Raw genomic sequence first — 19,358 nt, forward strand, 5'->3', positions numbered from 1 at the left:
AATTGTGTTAAGCACTATTTCAGGTTACTATATTTTAAATATTTTCTTTGTTTCTTAAATAAATAGTCAAGTACCTACGTACTGAATAAGTAAAAATAAAAATTGACGTTTCTACGTAACATGCAGTTATTTTGTGTAAAAATATAAATTATTTTACTAGATTAATAATATAAAATTTCACTTTTTCATTATTTAATTCTAGCTTTATAATGACGATTTTTTAAATAATTTTAAAAAATCGTCTCAGGGTAGGAATCTTTGAAGTTTTTTTGATATAGAATAGTAAAATCCTGTTTTTTTCTCTTATGAGCTCTTCTGTTCCACGTAAGAGCGCTTGTGCACTATACGGAATTTTACTGTCCGGCAGTCCGGTTAGGCAGTTTGTGCACTACACGGAATTTTACCGTCCGGCAGTCCGGTTTTAAAAAAATAAAAGCGATTACGACAGTTTAGCGTGATCGAATTCACGCGCACCGATCCAAAGAAAGACGGACTAAAGTACAAGTCAAGCATTCGTTTTATCATGCTAAGGGCGTTTGTGCACTACACGGAATTACACGAAATTTTACCGTCCGGAACGTCAGTTAGCTTTTTAAAACGATGATTGGTTTGGATTGGCTTGTGCTTTTGGTCATCTTTCTTCGGATCTGGATTTTCTTCTTTGCAATTTTTTTTTTTTTTAAATGTGTTTTTCACAACCTTATCTTCCTTATCTTTAACTGACTTCTTCATTATCCAGCCTCGGGTTGGTTCTGTCAAGGCCAGTTAAGAGTGCTTCTACTCTATTTTTTTTTTATCTAATCTCAATATAAACTACTCCAGTTTCTATTTAGGAGCCATATATATTTACCAATATATAAATACATATTTAGAAATCTCATCAACTGGATCTACGTAGTGGCGAAAAAAGAACTGGAGGGGCAGGAATACGCAGGTAGGGCCCTTGTCCACTACCCGGAAATTTACCGTCCGGCAGTCCGGTTTTGAAAAATGAAAGCGACTACAACAGTTTAGCGTGATCGAATTTACGCGCAACGTGTTCACGCACTGATCAAGAGCTCCGATCCGAAGAAAGATGGACAAAAGCACAAGCCAATCATCGTTTTAAAACACTAACTGAAGTGCCGGACGGTAAAATTCTGTGAAGTGGACAAACGCCCTTAGGCTCAGTTGAATGTAAAAAACATGTCAAATAAATGAGTATTTTTAGAAATACTATCGACACTAACGCAAAGGTCATAACATAGTGATTGAGAGTTGTTATTGCTTCTTATTTTCTTAAAAACTAAACTGGCAGTACACAACAGAGTCCTGGTTCCAGCCCTTATGTATGGAAGCGAAGCTTAGAGTTGGTAAAAGAAGGATGACAGCAAACTTAATGCAGTCGAAATGCAAACCCTCAGATTAATGTGGGGCTAAGCAATGTATGATAGATGTTTGAATGATGAAATAAAGAAAGAATGCAGGGCTGAGATAAGCATTATCGATAATATTAAGAAAGCTGTGTTAGGATGGTTTGGACATGTGGAACGTATGAGTAAGGAAAGAAAGGAAAAACAAATTTATACGGTGAATGTAGTTGGAAAAAGAGCAGGGGAAGACCGACGAAAACTTGGCTCAATCAGGTATGTCAAATACTTGAAAGTGGCCAGGTCAGGAGTCAAAATAATTGGCAGGTATGTATGAGGAGATGCATGAATGTGGAAGAGGCGAAGAATGTTTGCAAAGACAGATTGGCATGGCATTTTATTATCTCTGATTACCCTGCGGTAGACGGCTGGTTCGTTAATTACAAAACTAAAATAACATAAACTAAATAAATCAATAACAGGATGCCCTCCCTTCTTACTCATTCATTTGTTTAAATTTCTATGGTATAGTCTGGGAAAACCTACTTTAAACCAGGCAGAAGTACCCAATTTAAAAAAAATGTAAAGGCATGTATTTTTCAAAAGCAATATGTTTATTTTTACAAAAATGTTCATATACATCAAAAGAAAATAATCTACATCATACAGAAATACTACAAATACTTATTAATTTTGTCTATGTTTATCTTATCTACATACATATTTAGTAATATTATTTTTTTAAAGTTACTCGATATGTTGACCTGAATATCTTTAAATGTGATTTTATTGAAATGCAAAAGCTTTGATGTTTTTTCAGTGCTATTTTCACGTACAAATTTTTAAACTTTCAGTTTATTGCTGATATAAACCTACGATTGTTTGTTCATACGACTTACACATATTATATTTGCCAAACAAAAATAAGGGCCTCACATGTGCAAAGACTATGAAACTTAGGGTATCCGTGGATTGACAAATGCATCAACATTAGATCAAAAATTATTTACATGTTTGATTAAATTATTATCTCGAAATAAAGTATAAGTTATTTCAATGGACTTAAGTGAAAAAGGTATGTATTACAATTATTATTTTAACATTTCAGATACAGTTAAATGGGAAAGAACCAAATTGGGTACAATATTGCTGAAATATACAAAATTTAATTCTATGACTAGGCTCTATGTGCTATTAATATTAATTATGTATAATCCTAACTTGAATTTAGAATTAAATTCTATAATTTACGAACAAACATTAATAATTGTATGTATTACATATATTACACAGCTGGTACATAAACCACTAAGAACTTGATACACAGGGAATTTTTTAAATGAATTATGTTCTGTGCACATTTATATCTAGAAAATCCATCATTTAAAATTTGGTCATGGGTTTATGGAAAAGTTGTGGTAAAGAATGACTATAAAGTGACCTTTGCGCCAACTGATACACATATTACTTGTGAACACAAATTTTATGTGTAGCATTATAAGGAAATTACGCTAACAATAATTATTTTAAATATGAATTATAGTCAATTTGTTACATAAAATGACATGTAGTATATATTTACACATTTGCAGAAAACACTAATACCATATTTACAAAAGTCTTACAGATTGGTAAAATGCAGATGGTTAGTAACATTTTTTTGTATTGCAATTTTCTACCACGAAAAGTTGACAGTGCATTTTTTCACAAAATTCTTATCATTAAACACACGCATTTCTAACTCCATTCAATAAATATTTCTGTAATTGAACAATAATTCATTTAATTTATGACAACGTAAACAAATATCACAATAGTTATTCGATTAAAGTTAAAAAAAAGTAAATATAATTAATTTATCAACAATAGAAGGCGGTTTAATGATTATCTATCTCCAAATTCCTAGAAGCTAAGGGGTCTATATGTATAATATCATACAGCTCAAATAAAAAAAAATTATATGGAAATATTTAATATTATTTCCCAGATTTAAACTGCAGTGTTTTTAAGTGAAAATATTTTTCATATCGCTCACTCCTTTCAAGAACGTCATAAATCAAAAAACTAGATTTTTCAGGAGAACGTTTTTAAAGTTTAAAAATATAATACAATGTATTAAAAATTAATATCAAGCCACTTATTGAACTTTTTACTGTGCAGTAGATCTTTTTAGATAAAACCTGAAGGTTTTTTCTCCATTTGAAAAATATTTATTATATTTAAAAAAATAATTAAAAAATCTCTTTTTTTTTAAATGCAAAAACAACACTTTCTGCCCTGTAGCAGGTAAATATTAAGTTAGAAATATGCCTCTTTTGCTTGGATATAGTACATTTTCTGGGCATTCCGAAAACATGCACAACTGAGAATTGACGATTTTTGATTTATGACGTTCTTGAAAGGAGTGAGCGATATGTGATTATGTATTACATTTATAGTTGTACATAATTTATACAAATTCTTTAAATGCGAAAGATTCAACAAAACGTTTCTCTCACAACTTAAGTTAACAATAACTGTATTAAAATTTTATATTAATTAAACACATTCAGTAAGTTACCTAGTGAAAAAGCATAAAATTTTGAGTGCTTCATTTTTTTTCCTAAAAATGATTATGATTACCAGACTTACAAACAAAATGACCTATTTATTACTGTAGAATCTAGAGTCTATATTAAGTGAGTGAGAAGAATGTTTTTGATCCCTGTAACCATATGAATGTATGTATTACATGAATAAAGCACATATAAAAACTCAAACACATACATTATAGCCAGAAAGCAAGGCCACAATGCAAAATTAGATTTACAAAAAAATATTTTCATCTCATAGAAATAGCTTTAAACACTATAATTTGGTGCAAGGCATTCATATGCCATGGAGCTTATAAGCCAGTTAAAGAGTAAATACATTGTAATAATTTATTAATTAATATTGTCTTGTAGGTTATTATGTATGTACATACAGTACAGTTCCACCCACATTACCATTTTGCTACAACTCTTTGCCAGATAAAATGTAAATATACTCAGGAACCATCAACAAACAAGTAGATAACGCCAGTTACGGAAATAAAAAATAATTACAAATAAAGATATTCGTTGTCAAATGATTTCGCTTGCTTTGTGTTACTGCTGCCATGAAAGGGTCCCTTTTGTTTATAAAATACTATTTCGTGAAAAATTTACCTATAGATGAGTAAATTCCTCCAGAAATTAAATTGTGACAAGCATATTCATATCAGATTTATAATATTCAATTCAAACCCTTATCCGCACCCCAGTGGTGCATAGGGCACTGCATTATACAAACACAGTGTTATCTTGATGGTTAAAAAAAGAAGTAAAGGTGATCAGCCCTCCGCTTCAGATACCAGTCCAGGATAATATTGAATAAATATTAGAGTGAAAAAATCACTTATATTTATTTCACCCCCCCTGGGAATCGATCCCGGGACCTCTAGAACGGTAGCTGAGAGAGCTGACCATTACACTACGGAGGTGGACAAAAAAACAAAACAAAATAAAAAATTACATGGAATTATCAGATACAGAAATTTATGTTTTAATTTATACATTTTTCAATTAAATTGTTTTACAAATAAATAAAAAACTGAAATCAAAAATGTTTAATTTACAAAGGAAAATAAATAAGAATATAACACTTTCGTTTTACCTGCGAAATTGATGGGTTTGATATCAAATTCTAGTCAGTAAATACAAATACATTTAGCAGATAATAAAACATAGGTTTTATTATATAAAATCTATGCACATTTTCTTTCATAAACAAATGAACAATGAAAATTTAGAAAAATATAATAATTAAAATGTAAACAACGATAGCATGGGAACACCTTTCTTTTTAATAATGAAGGAAATTACGGTATCTTCTGAAAGTAGATACATATAACCAGAGTAATTCATAAAATGTCATAAGATTCTTCTATACTAAACAACATAAAAAGTTATAAGTGAAATTTGATTAAAAATAAAACATGATTTCTGTAAAAATCCTGATGTAAAGTTCTGTAAATATGTTTAACACATTTCTTATGTAAAAAGCATTTTGCAAGAGTGCAAGATGAGTATAATAAATTAAAAAACACATTCCATACGTTAGCTGTAAAATAACTGATTTTGTTGTTCCTTATAAAATTTATTTTATGAGAGTTTCGATATAATTACAAACGAGTTTGTTATTGAAAGGAAACATAGTAGGTGTAGTGGTGAACATACGTGCATGTAATACTTTTTTATAATAGTGGTCAACTTTATACATTATAACTACATACTATTTGAGAAAACAGGATATTTTAATGATAAAGTTTCTCGATTATTGTATTAATTATGTACATATATTTTTACAGTAATAATATTTTGTCAATTTAACATCAAGCTACATACATAAGTTGTAATAACTATATTGTTTCATAATATTAATATAAATCCAATGTGTCGTGCTTATTATTTCAAATACACTCTACATATATATGTAGTTAAAAAAAATATATGTGTATGCATACTTTGTAAATAATAATGGTTTTTGGCTGTGGGCCGGTGCTTGAAAACCATTATTTAAATAATATTATTTTTTAGTCCCAGCAGTTTGAGAAATACACTACCATTTTATCACTTCTCGGGTGTAATTATGTTAAAATCCACTTGAGTGTATATTTAAAGTTGATTATATAAAAAAAATACAGTTATCCTGATATTAAAAATTTCTCAATAACACACATCAAAAATCACGTGCATAAATATTGAGATGATTGTCTTTTTTGGTATAAAATTATTTGATATAGATTTTATAACTAAAAATGTTAATGAAAGGAGCAAGAAATAGAAATATTTTTACAATAATTAAGATGACTTGTTTATACAAAAGTGAATCATTTTTCAGGCTTACCCTGTTGCAAAACTTTGATGGATTTAACTACATGCAAACTTTTAAAGAGTTAAAGTTCATTCACATAATTATTAACAACAATTATTAACACCCATCACAAAAATCGCCAATAATATTGGTCCTACACGTAAACAGATTTGTGGTTCTTTATTTTATCCCAAATAAAGTGACCATTGTCACTGTACCACTGTCACGCTTTGGATTTGAGATTGAGGTTTTTCCTCTGGAGGAAGAGCAGAATCTCGCTGAACGGCGGTCTGTCTCGCTGATCGCGTCGCCAGCACTCGCACATGAGCTCATAGATGTCCTTGGGGCATTGGGGAGTGCGGTTCAGCGGCTGGAAGAGCCTCTCGCTCTGCCTGAGGCTGGCGAGGTTCTCCAGCACGTCACGGTCTGACATGTGCTCGTAAGGCAGCGGTCTGCACGAAGTGAGGATCTCATATAAAGTTACAGCAAAAGCCCACACATCTGTCTTGGTGGTGAATTTCCCCTGGAAAACAGACTCCCAGGACATCCAACGTATAGGAAGCGGAAGGTTCCCTTCTTCCCTATAGTAGTCAGCGATGTAGAGCTCACTGTCTGCGCCCAAATCCGATATCTTTATTTGGTACGCTTGTCCCATGAGGCAGTTTCTGAAAGATGAAGAAAATTAAGGCATTATTGATGTGTATTTGTAACAGCGATAAATGTTTGAGTTGCATAAGTAAAGTGAAAATCTTCCTAACAATACGAACAAAAATAGATTCGGTGAAAATTATAATTTAAAACATTTCGTTCATAAATGAAGAAAAACTAAAATCAACTGCATAATTGTTTACTGACAAAACGTGGAAGAAACTGTTTTTAAAAAATATACCAAGAAATAAAATTTACGGGTAAAATTATGTACTATTCATATTAATACAATTAATATGAATAGTACATAATTTTAATGTGACGCGTCCCATATATTGTGATCACAATGGTCATTACCTTGTAGCGAGATCTCTGTGCACAAAATTTAGGGACTCGAGATATTTCATGCCAGCAGCGATCTGCTCAGCGAGGTACAGCAGGGTGGACAGGTCCAGGCTGCGGGAGAGCAGGAACTGGCGGAGGTCCCCCGGCTCCAAGTACTCCAGCACCACGGCCATGGGCTCGCTGGGGTCGCCGCGTCGACAAGCGCCGAGCACGCGCGCCAACCTCTCATCCTGCAGGGCGGCCAGTATGCGGAGATCGCGAGAAAATTCTTCCCTGGAAATTTACAAAATTCTTCTTAATCAAGAGAATGGCTTTTGTAATGATTCTATAATTCGGAATGGATCGGAGTAAACTGGAACCTCACACCAGTGATATTTATGTTTAATATCGCTCCAAAGAGGCAGAGAATGTTTGCAAAGACAGAGTGGTGTGGCGTTCGATTCTCTCTGCCTACCCCTGCGGGAAGCGGCGTGATGGTTAGTTAGTTAGTTAATATCGCTCCATAACATACCTCTAGATTAGATCAACAGAATTTAAAAATGAGTTTTAGGAAATAAGTACATATATTTATTTAAGGAGTATTTTTTCAGAATATTAGAGTGCTAAAATTAAATTCGATATTGTCAAAATCTCATAAGGAAACCAAATTATGTCAAAATGTGATTATATAATAACACTTTGATAAGGTTTCAAATACCTACTAAAAGTAATACTCACTTTTGCTTCTCTGATGCATCTTGGGTCAAGAATTTTACAGCAACTAGACGTTTTTCTAAACAAACATTGGAACCATATTCGGGTATTCCATCTGCCTCAGCCACATAAGCCTGGAAGCAAAAATTAACATTAATTCATAATAAATATATACTCTCGTATTCCGGCTAAGTTATTAAGGTAGTCATTTTTTCATCTCGGAAGTTCGTGCCGAAATCCGAGGCAATTTTTAAAAACACGGTATTTTGCAATAATTTCATGTTTATTTGATAATAAATTAACTCTAATTTATATTGTGTTTACATTTTGATTAATGTAGAAGTAAATTATCCGATAGAAAACAAAAATCAAATCAAGCGGGCCATCTCAATACACGATTTTGACAACCATAGAAAACCAGAATAATAGATATTTTTTGCCTTAAGCATTGCCTCCTAGAAAATAAAGCAACGCCACCTATAAGATAATTATATAGTACAAAAGGTACATTTTTAACCCGTAAGCTGCGGATCGCATCTATTGTCGTTTTTTATAGAAGTACCGTTGACTGCGGATCGCATGCATAGTCGTTTTTCAACTTTACGTACTTATATCAACACCTATGGATAATTTTTTGCACTTAAATTTGGTTCGAGGCAAGGATAAATTAGTTCTCTTTGATTTATTGTCATAAAATATCAAAATTATTTTAATTTAGTGTCAACTTTATCGTGAATACTTCCGGTCGACTCGTGCTCCGCAGATACGACAGCCGCGTCTTCTATACAGCCGCCATACTTTAGGCCGCGAGTCCGTAAATATTAATATTTTTGTGTAAATACACCATAAAAACATAATAAATAAAGTGCATTGTGTACTGTGAAAATTTATGATGGATATCCGAAAGTTTCACTATAAAAAATTGTCAAAAATATGCTTTTTTTGTCAAAAATATTGTAATGTAAAATAATCCAGCACGGGACGGAAAGTTTGACACTCGAAATCGAGCAGCTTAGAGGTTGATAAAAACCCACAATAAAATAGGAGACATTCGCAGTAAATTGAAACAATTTTGTTTATTTTGATTCCTGTATTTAAAATATAGTTTACCTTTCCAAAAGCTCCCTCAGAAAGTTTCGACAGCATCCGAAGACGGTGTCTCGGGAATTCTGGTACGTTGGTTTGCTCCAATCTCCGTTTCAGTGAAGCCAAGATCTCAGGTTGATTGGGTGACTAAAAAGCGTAAAGTTATATGTTCACATATAAAAATGTATAAAAAATATTTTTAAATAAAGACATTTGGAAGCGACCGGTGTCACATTTGTGTATAATAATGTGTTTATTGGTCTTCAATATTTTATTATTGAATCAATTTTATGACGAGAGAACAGTTGTTACACAAAATAAGAAATATAAAAACTAATCGTAAAAACCTATTTACCTTGGTGATAGAACGAGATCTCCCCGAGTATTGACTCTCCCTATCAGAGGCTGGAGCCGGTGGCGGAGGGGGACCTTGGGGTAAAAGAGGGGCAGCTCCAATCTCAGGTACTGCGTAGTCATAGGTAGAACCATCTACAAAAAAATGTTTACTTACATTAGACAAAATATATAAGCAGCACTAACAGGATTAATTCACAAATCTGTATAATTAAAACGTATTTATATTCCTTCTGGTACCGTAATCATCTTCTTAATCCTTATCTTCGACATTCAAATATCGCAATTTTAACTTGATAATCTTAATATAATGGAATGTGTGTAAGACTGAAACAAATAAAGTCATCTAAGCGGGTTCCAGTTTTAATCCTTAAATGATCATCAAAATGGATTATCGTAACCTTGTTTGAATCCATAAATGATGGTTCTATGTAAAATGACATTTAATATCGCTTTTTAACGGTGTTTTTGTTGAAATAAAAGAGGGTGCGTATAACAAAGTGCGGATGTACAGCGAAACTTCTAGCCATAAAATAAATATTTATTATTATATTATGTATTCATCATCAGAACTCCACGGCGTAACAACTTTGTTTGATTTTTCGTTTAGGTCTTGAAAATTTTCTTCCTCGCGGCTGAAGAAGTTTCACAAAAGAATTCACTAAAGAATCATTATTATTGAGCATCGGATTACTTACCCGACATACATGCGTTGGAGTCTTCTCCCATGTCTCGCATCTCCATAACAACCGAACTATAGCTGTAGTAAGGGGCATGCTGTAACGCCCGGTATGGTTCTCGATAGTCATCCATCTTCACGTCCAACCCATAGTCGTTTTTGTTCTTCTTGATCAAAGGAACCGGTAGCGTGGACATGTCACCCGAATTCCCACATCTAGAGTCTCTCGTATAATCGTCCAAATCATCGATTCGGTGGAGAATCGTGTTCTTCTCCACAGTGTGAGAAGGAGGAATGGTCACTTTGGAGGCCAACGGACTAGCGAAGCACTTTCTACGACGGTAACGCAGGATGATAAGGATAATGATCACTGCTAGAGCGATGATGATGATCGCCAGCGCGGCTACGATCGACTTGATCAATACGGAATCTGGTTGTTTCACGGTAGATATTGGGACATTTGGTTTCCCAGTGGAGTCATCCCATGCTGGCGGTGGGATTCCTGTCTCTGCAGTGAAATTGCCATGGGCAACATCTGCGAAAATAATGATTACATTATTGACACTATTATAAAATAAGGTTAAGTTGCTTATTTAAAAAGGCGCCTTCTTAGGACGGGAATAATTCTAGTCACAAAATAAAGAGTGATAAACATTCCAAACTTATTGTTTTGATGAGTACCTACTGACATCGAATAATACAATTACATAAAATACGTATTCTATTAAATGTGAATTTGAACTAAATATCATTCATATTGCAATCTTGTTCCCAAGTTTGCATGTTTTCAAATTGTCAAAAAATGCGTGCTAGAAAATCACCAAAAAAAATGCAAAAAAGGAAGATTTCAAAGGTATGAATATAAATAAAACGTTCATCAAGAAATATATTAAATAAGTGCGGAAACCATTTAAACTTTTCTTTTAGCGAAGACCGAAATCGTTAATGTGCAAAAAACAAAACAAACGAAATCAACCCAAAATGCGGAAAGCCATGGCAAAAAAGATAAAGATGGAAAAAATTGCGTCTGATATTATATCTAATTTTGTTAATGATTTGAATAAAAGGATGAAAGGTACGATAGCAAAATTATTTTATGAAATATAAGTTTTAAAATTACTATCTATAACAAAAATTACTTTATGTTGGAATTAATTAAAGCTATAATTTTAAAGGATTTTCGGTGCACTTTTTATTAATACATGACGTTTAATCATATCAAACATTTTTCAGATAGGCCTGCCTCATCGAATTCAGATACATCAGATGAGGATTTCACGGTTTTAAATTAAATTGAAATCCAAAGATTTTTCTTTAACCGCGCAATCAACATTTGTTTTTAATTTAGTTTATTTTTTCACGATGAAAATAAGTAAAATATAAATTGTAAAGTTAAAACAAGAAAAACATAACTTACCAGAGTCGAAAACGACTTCACTGATCATTATCCACCTGGATGCAAACGATAGCTGTAATTTCACGAATCTGCCTACTCTGTGATGGAGTTTGATTGAGACGTTTCTAGATGTTTCAAATATCCTGTCCTCAACGTAGCTGTATGTGATTGGTTCACCGGGGAAAATCTTTCCTCCGACTGAGAACAAAACACTAGCTTCGGCGAATACCTGAAAATCATACCAACGGAATTACATACAATACACAAGAGTAAAAATATGAAGTAATATAATATGAAGTATATTACGTAAGTGTTTTTTTTAAACAGTAACTACCATCGGATCATCGGCTAATAAGATCACCACAGCTTCTCAGAAAATATGTATGTATCTGGAAAGTAACTGATTTGCGCAACAATTCTGTGCAAGAACTATTTTGCTGGAATATACGAGAAGTATGTTCTTCATCGTGTAAAACTTATAACTAAAAACGAATGTTTTTCTTTGAGGTATTTGCTTAGCGAAGTGTCCATAGTGTTTTTTTCCTTGTAAATTAATTTTACGTGAATGGAACAATATTTAGCATAATGCATATATTTTGTATTGTAAAGCAGGATAAATAAAATGATATTTGATGTAAAACAAACTAAATTGTGGAGTAAATCTGACTACATAGCTACATAGCGATAATTTTCCTATTTTCATCTTCATTTTATCTAGTTCAAGGAATCAGAACTTAATGTTTTAACAGCCAGGTTTAAATTGTTTTTAATTACCCCTCTTGTCGCAGAATCTATAAGACGATTAAAGCTTTTAGCTTTAACTTTGGTCCCTCCTAACAAAAATAATGCATTCTGCTAGAGCCGTTTCATTGAAGGGGTCTTGTGCCATATTTTAGGGACTTTATAGGCTAGGAAAAAGGCCTAACGCGAAATTGCCAGGTTAATAATAAATAGGGCGACTGATAAAGGTAGCGCTTTCATCTGTTCACCAGAGCTGTACTCGGAGATAGGTATTTACCAAATTAAGGAAAACTCGGTGGCGAGCTAAGACCTAAAGGTACTTACAAGAAGTTTTTCAGAGGGAGTGATTTTGCGAGTTGGTTTCGAGAAAACTGTGGTTTCATAAATAAAGTTATATTTAATGTGTATTTGTGAATATCTTGTCCTTCCCAGCAGATCACCATGAGTGTCAATTTGATTAGAATAATTTTAAAACAACCTTTTAAGTATTTATAGAGAAGAATTTTCGAGCAAAATTCAAACGTAAAATATGATTAAAATTAGACCAGTAGGGTTGGTTAATATGTACGAGTAAGTACAATAGACGAAAAAGAGTAACTTACAAATAATAAAGATGAGCTACACTTACATTTAAATGCTCTTAACAGTATTCCTTTTTACATTTTACAAAATTTAAAAAAAAAGTTAAATTAAAAAAGAAATTACTATTGTGTCGCCATTTTTTTTAATTTTTGTTGTAAAACACATTGAAAAAAAACCGTCAGACTACCTAGTTAAAAATGCAATTATGTTTAAAGTTGGCATGACAATAGCTCCATATACGTAAAATAGTGGTGCCTCCATGCTTCGAGTCACTTCGCGGCCTTTAAATAGTTAAATAGATTCTGAATGAAAAGCGCAATAGTAGGGAAAACTAGGTATGTAAGTATCTTATAACTCGTATGAAAGCGTTGCAAAAAGTAATGTTTAAAATAAGAGAAACAATTTCCTGCAATTTTTTATGACGAAACCAAAATCAAACTAAAATTGTGTTTCATTTTTATTAATGACTTTATGTATATTCTAATACGAGTATATACAAGTGGGTATTACGATGACTTGAGCAAAGAAGCCACTACCTAAGTTTCATAAATTTTACAGGATAGTCATCTAATTTTTTTAGATAAAAATTCTAAATATATCATAATTAATCTTGTTGAATCATATTTTCATACTTTTAGTGCATGTTTGAATACTCATTTTACTTGGCTATTGCTTTTTTCAGGAGAAAAAAAACTGACATTCCGCTCTTCTTCAGTTTAAATTTATAACAAACAGAGGCAAGGAATTTAATTTTTATTTTTAAAAGGAATAACCCGCAAAGTTTCTGTTTTAGAGGCTTGTCTGCATGTAGGATAAGAAGGATAGGGAAGGTAAATTGTGAAAAATACATAACAAACACCCAGACCAATTGAAAATAAATATATCTTGAATTAATTTTGCAATTGGTGGGAATCGAACCCGCGACGCCAGTTTCGCAGTCGAGCGTCTACCCAACTACGCCACAGCGCCTGTCGCCACATCTCGGTGAGTGCAGCAACACCAAAATATCATTCATCATGGCCAAAATATATTTCGCCTTGAATTCTCTTTTATTGACTCGCCTGTGTTGTCGAGTTTTGTGAATCGGAAGCAACTAATTTATATTTTCTCAAGGAGCAAAGCTAAGGACTCTTGCTAGGAGTTTTGTAAGGAGCATAGGACGCATGCTAATGTGCTTGAGAGGAGATAGTGTCGGTATATATCGCCACCCACGTGATGAACAGGTTACTGAGAAGTAACAGATTTCTGTATGTATACCTGAACGTCCTTTGTGAAATGATTGTTGCAAAATATGTGCACAGCCGTGAATTCCCTGACAGTGTCAAACTCGAAGGTGATGTGGACCCCTCTGTCCCTGGTGTCGTTGCGCCAACCGACCCAGCCCGCGTCCGAGACGCCCCCGGCGGCCGCGCCGCTCGGGGGCGACGTCCCGGCGGGCGCGTCCGCGGGGAAGCGCCCATCGGTGAGCAGCCCCAGGCCGCGGATCAGTTCTTTCTCCCAATGGCCGTCGTAAGTCGTGTCGAACATCTCCCGACCGCCGATATGCTTGTCGCCTTGTGGCATTGAGTAACTGATCACCCCATCTGAAAAAAAAACAAATACCGTTAAGATGGAGACTGACCGGAGTCATTTCGTCGTAACGTAACACGTAACTATCCATTTGATTAAAATATCATCTAAAATATGTTAAACTGCAAAACCTTACATCTGAGACGTAATGTTTTACAGAGTTATTTTTTCAAGTTTTCTTGTTAATTTATCACATTTCTGATCTAGACACTAGACAAAATACGTGCATAATAGTTATATGAAGTGCTTTTTTTTTAACAAACAAGGTACCGGAAATCACTTCACCTCAAGCTTTTAAGTAAAAAAAAAAACAAATATCATTTGAATATTCGTTACAATACCGTATTTTATCATTTTGATGAATTATAAAAAATAAACATTGTAATTAAGTAAGCACAAACATTGTTTCGTCTAATTGATTTTGTAAATTAAAAAATATATATATCTGTGAAAAAAGGTCCCAGAACGCCGTTCCACCTCGTTACATGGAAAAAAGTCACGGTTATATGTATAATAATATAACAGTAAAAGTTATAAATTAAATACTTATTAAAATAAACAATGCATGATATTCTTACCATTTCCAAAGCAGCCATAGAGTTCGACTCTCATACAGACAGTGCGGCGATGGTAGCTGTAAGGGTAGAATCTTATTTTCGAAGCCCAAAATGGCGGTTCCAGTTCTTTCTTCGATTCAGAATAAGTATTTGTATTCCCAGTGATAATCTGAAACAAAAAAAAACATAAATACCAAAAAATCATATAAGGAAACGCACTCTCTTTCTGCGTAAATGCATACTAAATTTTGGAACAAAATTTGAGTGCGTCCAAATACTTGTTCACAAATCTGGATTATCTCCACTTAGGAGTTTTATTTAACATTTTTGATATTTCAGTATAGATGAAGAATAATATGGAAGTCTGGGCATTTACAGGCAAAATTGAAAATCATGTTTAGGCGGGTTTCAAGTATGTGAATATAATGATTCGGACCTCGCATACAAATAAAAAGTCTCTGCTTAATAAATGCTTTCCTCATTCCATCAAAGATTGTTGTGAACTCGCACGTACTGTCTCGAGATTGATCAATATATCTAGGAGATATTGATCAATCTCGTAAAAAAATTGAGTATTGTGGTTGTCAATCATGGGTAGAATGGGAGAATGTTACGCGTGTGTAAATTTATCACCCAACCTAGCCTGTAACAGGTAGTAAGCCCTGTAAATGCCCCGACTTACATATTATTTTTCATCTATGTTGAGATGTCAGAAATGTAAATTATGAGAGGCTAAATAGTAATTAAGTCGGATGTATCTAATTCTCTTACGACGAAAGTCCCTAGTAATATGCATAAGTGATGCTTTACTTGTCTGGAAATCGAATTCCGGCAATCAAAGTGACCAGACCGATATCCTTTTAAGTGTACCTTTCCACGGAAACGTGCAATCAACTTCCCAAGCTGTAAAGTTCTATAAATTTGTAATGAGATTGAAAACGTTACAAGTTACTTCGTTTCGTGAACCTTGAAGTCGTTTGATTTTTGCATCAATATTAACATTTGAAATGCTTCAGGATCTATGTTATGTTATGTACATACACATATGGTATATTTAGATTACCAAAAATATACGACACGTAAGTTTAAATATTTCATTTGGAACACGAATAATAACGGAAAGATTTGGAATGGCAATTGTAGAAAATCTAGATGAAAAAAAGTACAAGTGAATAAAAGAGATAGGTACTGTGATGTTTATTGTACGCTTGTATTTCCAAATTCCTTCAATTCCATACTATTTCTGTGAGCCTAGGCGGCTCATTACAAATATATATCAAATTGTGGTAAAGTGGGTTCGAACCGAGAAACTCTGAGTCGAGAGTCCACAACACTAACCACGGGACCACAACCTGACACTTTATTATAAAATAATTTTATAAAAAATATTTATAAAAATTAACAGTTTACATCTCAATTGTTGTTCGATTTAATTCCAATAAATTTTATGTAACGAATTTAAATTTAAGATCTTAATTATTTCATGAATTTCCCTATCTTACATTTTACACTAAATAAGTCAAAGATTACAGGATTATTACCTTTCACGAAAAAAAATTGCGAAGATTCCTTTAAAGTGTTAAAAAAAAATTAAGCAACGAGATTTAATGGAGCTAAAGGGTGAATAATAAAGATAACTAACGCAACGTACATAGCGGATTGACACAAAGTATAATGATTTATAATATATTATGTATGTACAGCTATCCCCTTTTTACAAGGCTTAAGTTATTTGTCTGTATCATTTATTTGTCTGAATACGAGTATATTACCTGGTATTGATTTTCTTGCCTAAAAATAAACATTTAGGGGCTGCACGTAAAATTCAAGTACCAAGTGCGTCGAGTTTTAAAGTGTAACATTTAGTTTATTACACATTTTTTAACAGTTTTATTTTTGATAACGTTTATATATTTATTTAGTTAAATATGATAGCATTTACAAGTTAATAAAGCGCATTGAATTAAAGTGTTTAGAATTCAGCTTTTTTTTAAAAATAAGAATATAAAAACAATAGGGTTGGTAAATATAAATACCGGATCTCGTCCTTTTAATATTTGATTTTAACTAGGTCTGGGAAATAAAAAAAAATAATTTCCTTTAGAGTTAGGTAAATGCTTATGAAATTGAAAAAAAACAACCTTGGGACATTTCTAATAAATGTATTGGAAAGGGGTTATTAATTTTTTTATTAGATCTAGTTATATACCGAAGCCTTAAAAGAGTGATTCGTGGCTCACAATTTGTGGACGAAACTGAATTATTACAAGTAAACAATACTAACTTGGCTATTGACTTCCACCTAATAGAAATCTTACGTGACCCAACAATTTAAGTTATGTCGGCCCAACGTTTAATTAAAGTATCGCTGCATATTTTAATTAAAAAATTCCTCTTTTGCCTCGAGCAGATCCATCCTATCTTCTGTTCTACCCATCTCCAAGGCAGCTCTTGAATGGAACAAGTTTCCCCCTCGGATGACTCGTGTATTCCGTGGAAAATTTATATACACTTTTATACCTCGGCGCTCAAAAGACGAAAGTTGTATAAAAACATATGCGTCCCGCAAAAATTGAGAGGAAGCTTTGAAAAGCTCCACCCGCACCTCTCCGCTCACCTTCACGGTCCCCTCACTGTAATCCCGCGCTTTTTCTAAACGCTTTCAAGAATCTGAAAAATGTGTCGATATGATTTCATGGCTGATGTGCTGAGTGATTTTTGAGAACAAACTTTATTTTCTTTTTACGATGAGTGAGGCGTATTCACGTTTTCGTTATTTTTTCGCGAGTCTTTGTTACTCGTTACAATAGCGATATATCTGAACACTTTTAAAGCAGACAAATAAGTTTTTACATGACGGTTATTCATTTAAAAAAAATATTCCGGAATAACAGTGTACGCGTAAGTATTTCCTTACATTATTGCGTGAAGGCTTTAGTGAAAAATGATTTCCTCAATTTCTATGTTCATACTACGAGGTAATTATTATTCATTTAGGTATGTATAGTTTCGATAGGAAACAAAGTCCTTAAAAACGTCAAAATACCCACAGACAACCATGCGTGATATGATCTTGGCGCTCTACACATATACCTCCTCCCTATGTAAAGGTTCCGAGGCATCAAATTAGATTGATATGAATTTCTCCAACTGCGAGGCCTAACGCACCTCAGTCACGCACCTCCTGCATTGATTTTCGAACCACGTAGTTTCGGGCGATATAAATATTAATATAAGGTACATGTTTATCTATGTAGTTCCAATAATGTGAAAATGTGTGCTGGCTGAAACTTAGCTATTAATAATCAATGACTGAGTATTAAAAAGAGAGTTCTGATACACATACTATATGTTGCATATACCATATATATATATATATATATATATATATATATATATATATATATATATATATATATATATATATATATATATATATATATATATATATATATATATATATATATATATATATATATATATATATATATATATATATATATATATATATATATATATATATATATATTTACATTTTACATATATAAAAAAAACAGTATCTTGATATTATCACCTATGCCCTGCTAACCGTCGAATATTAGAATTTTTGTATGTAAAGTGGGTAGTTTTAAGCATTAATTAATATGTCTTAAAGAAGAAGCTGTTTGCTTCAAAATCCGCCTAAAACTGTAACAATCATATATTCGTACGTCGATTGTATTTCAAGTAAAGTATATCATGTAAGGCTTTCTTTCAGTGCTTTAAGCAAGTGTCAAGCGAGAAAATGATTTAATCGAACAGTGAAGTTCATATTCATATTTAATATATGTCTTTACTCAAACATACCGCTACTTATAATTATTTACCAAAATCTACACAGGTTGCGAGCACAGGGTCGATAGATTTACCTGTTATTTGAAATACGAGTTTATTGTAGCCAACATTTTAATAAGGCCTGTAAAGATTAGCAGGTTTTTCACGATAAGCATTCCAATAATCCCTAGGGATTATTTGCATACAAGAGTAAAAATAAAAAAATTCAAAAATCCTTGAATCTTTTTTTTACAAAATGAAATTAAAACATTAATGCTTTTAGTGTATTTTTCCATGGGTCGAGTTAAACTTGTTTCATAATTTCAAAATAAAAATGCTTGTCTCATTTTTGCATCCATTTTATGTTTTATAAAAACTAAATTCTCTGGGGACACATCGGACTGAATGAGCCCAAAACCATAATTTGAACGAAATTCAGGTTTTGAAATTTTAAGGTCAAAATTTGCACAGATAAAAAGTGTAGAGAAAAAGTAATGAAACTTTTGTCATTTCATTATTATAAATGACAAACAAAGAGTTTTTTTTTAAATATCCTTTATAAAGTTATTCAACTTGAATTCTTTACAAAAATGAAAAAAAAAATATGTAACTTTTGTCTTTCTATTATTAAAAATGACAAAAAACGAGATTTTTCAATATATTTCATATAA

At 32.6% G+C, this 19,358-nt stretch overlaps 1 protein-coding gene and 1 long non-coding RNA gene across 4 annotated transcripts in view; one reads left to right on the forward strand and one right to left on the reverse strand.

The window, feature by feature from the left end:
* Window positions 1-1,953: 1,953 nt before the first annotated feature.
* The window catches only part of LOC148312231 (discoidin domain-containing receptor 2-like), a 413,155-nt gene continuing 395,750 nt past the window's right edge, over window positions 1,954-19,358 (reverse strand). For all 3 annotated transcript variants that reach the window (XM_088277615.1, XM_088277614.1, XM_088277613.1), the window contains 9 exons: window positions 14,896-15,043; window positions 14,006-14,331; window positions 11,447-11,654; window positions 10,049-10,564; window positions 9,352-9,485; window positions 9,021-9,143; window positions 7,935-8,044; window positions 7,230-7,490; window positions 1,954-6,889 (listed from right to left, as the gene is read on the reverse strand). In XM_088277615.1, coding sequence (XP_088133741.1) covers window positions 6,448-6,889; window positions 7,230-7,490; window positions 7,935-8,044; window positions 9,021-9,143; window positions 9,352-9,485; window positions 10,049-10,564; window positions 11,447-11,654; window positions 14,006-14,331; window positions 14,896-15,043 — 2,268 coding nt within the window. In that variant the 3' untranslated portion in view covers window positions 1,954-6,447. The remainder of the gene's footprint in view (window positions 6,890-7,229; window positions 7,491-7,934; window positions 8,045-9,020; window positions 9,144-9,351; window positions 9,486-10,048; window positions 10,565-11,446; window positions 11,655-14,005; window positions 14,332-14,895; window positions 15,044-19,358) is intronic.
* On the forward strand, window positions 10,753-11,400 carry LOC148312232 (uncharacterized). Its single transcript, XR_015839271.1, has 3 exons — window positions 10,753-10,882; window positions 10,957-11,104; window positions 11,263-11,400. It is a non-coding gene; the product is annotated as an uncharacterized LOC148312232 (long non-coding RNA).

This window comes from Brachycentrus maculatus, unplaced genomic scaffold (assembly GCF_059751285.1).
Source record: "Brachycentrus maculatus isolate JH-2025_06_01 unplaced genomic scaffold, ASM5975128v1 h1tg000048l, whole genome shotgun sequence".
In the NCBI taxonomy this organism is placed as follows: Eukaryota; Metazoa; Arthropoda; class Insecta; order Trichoptera; family Brachycentridae; genus Brachycentrus; species Brachycentrus maculatus.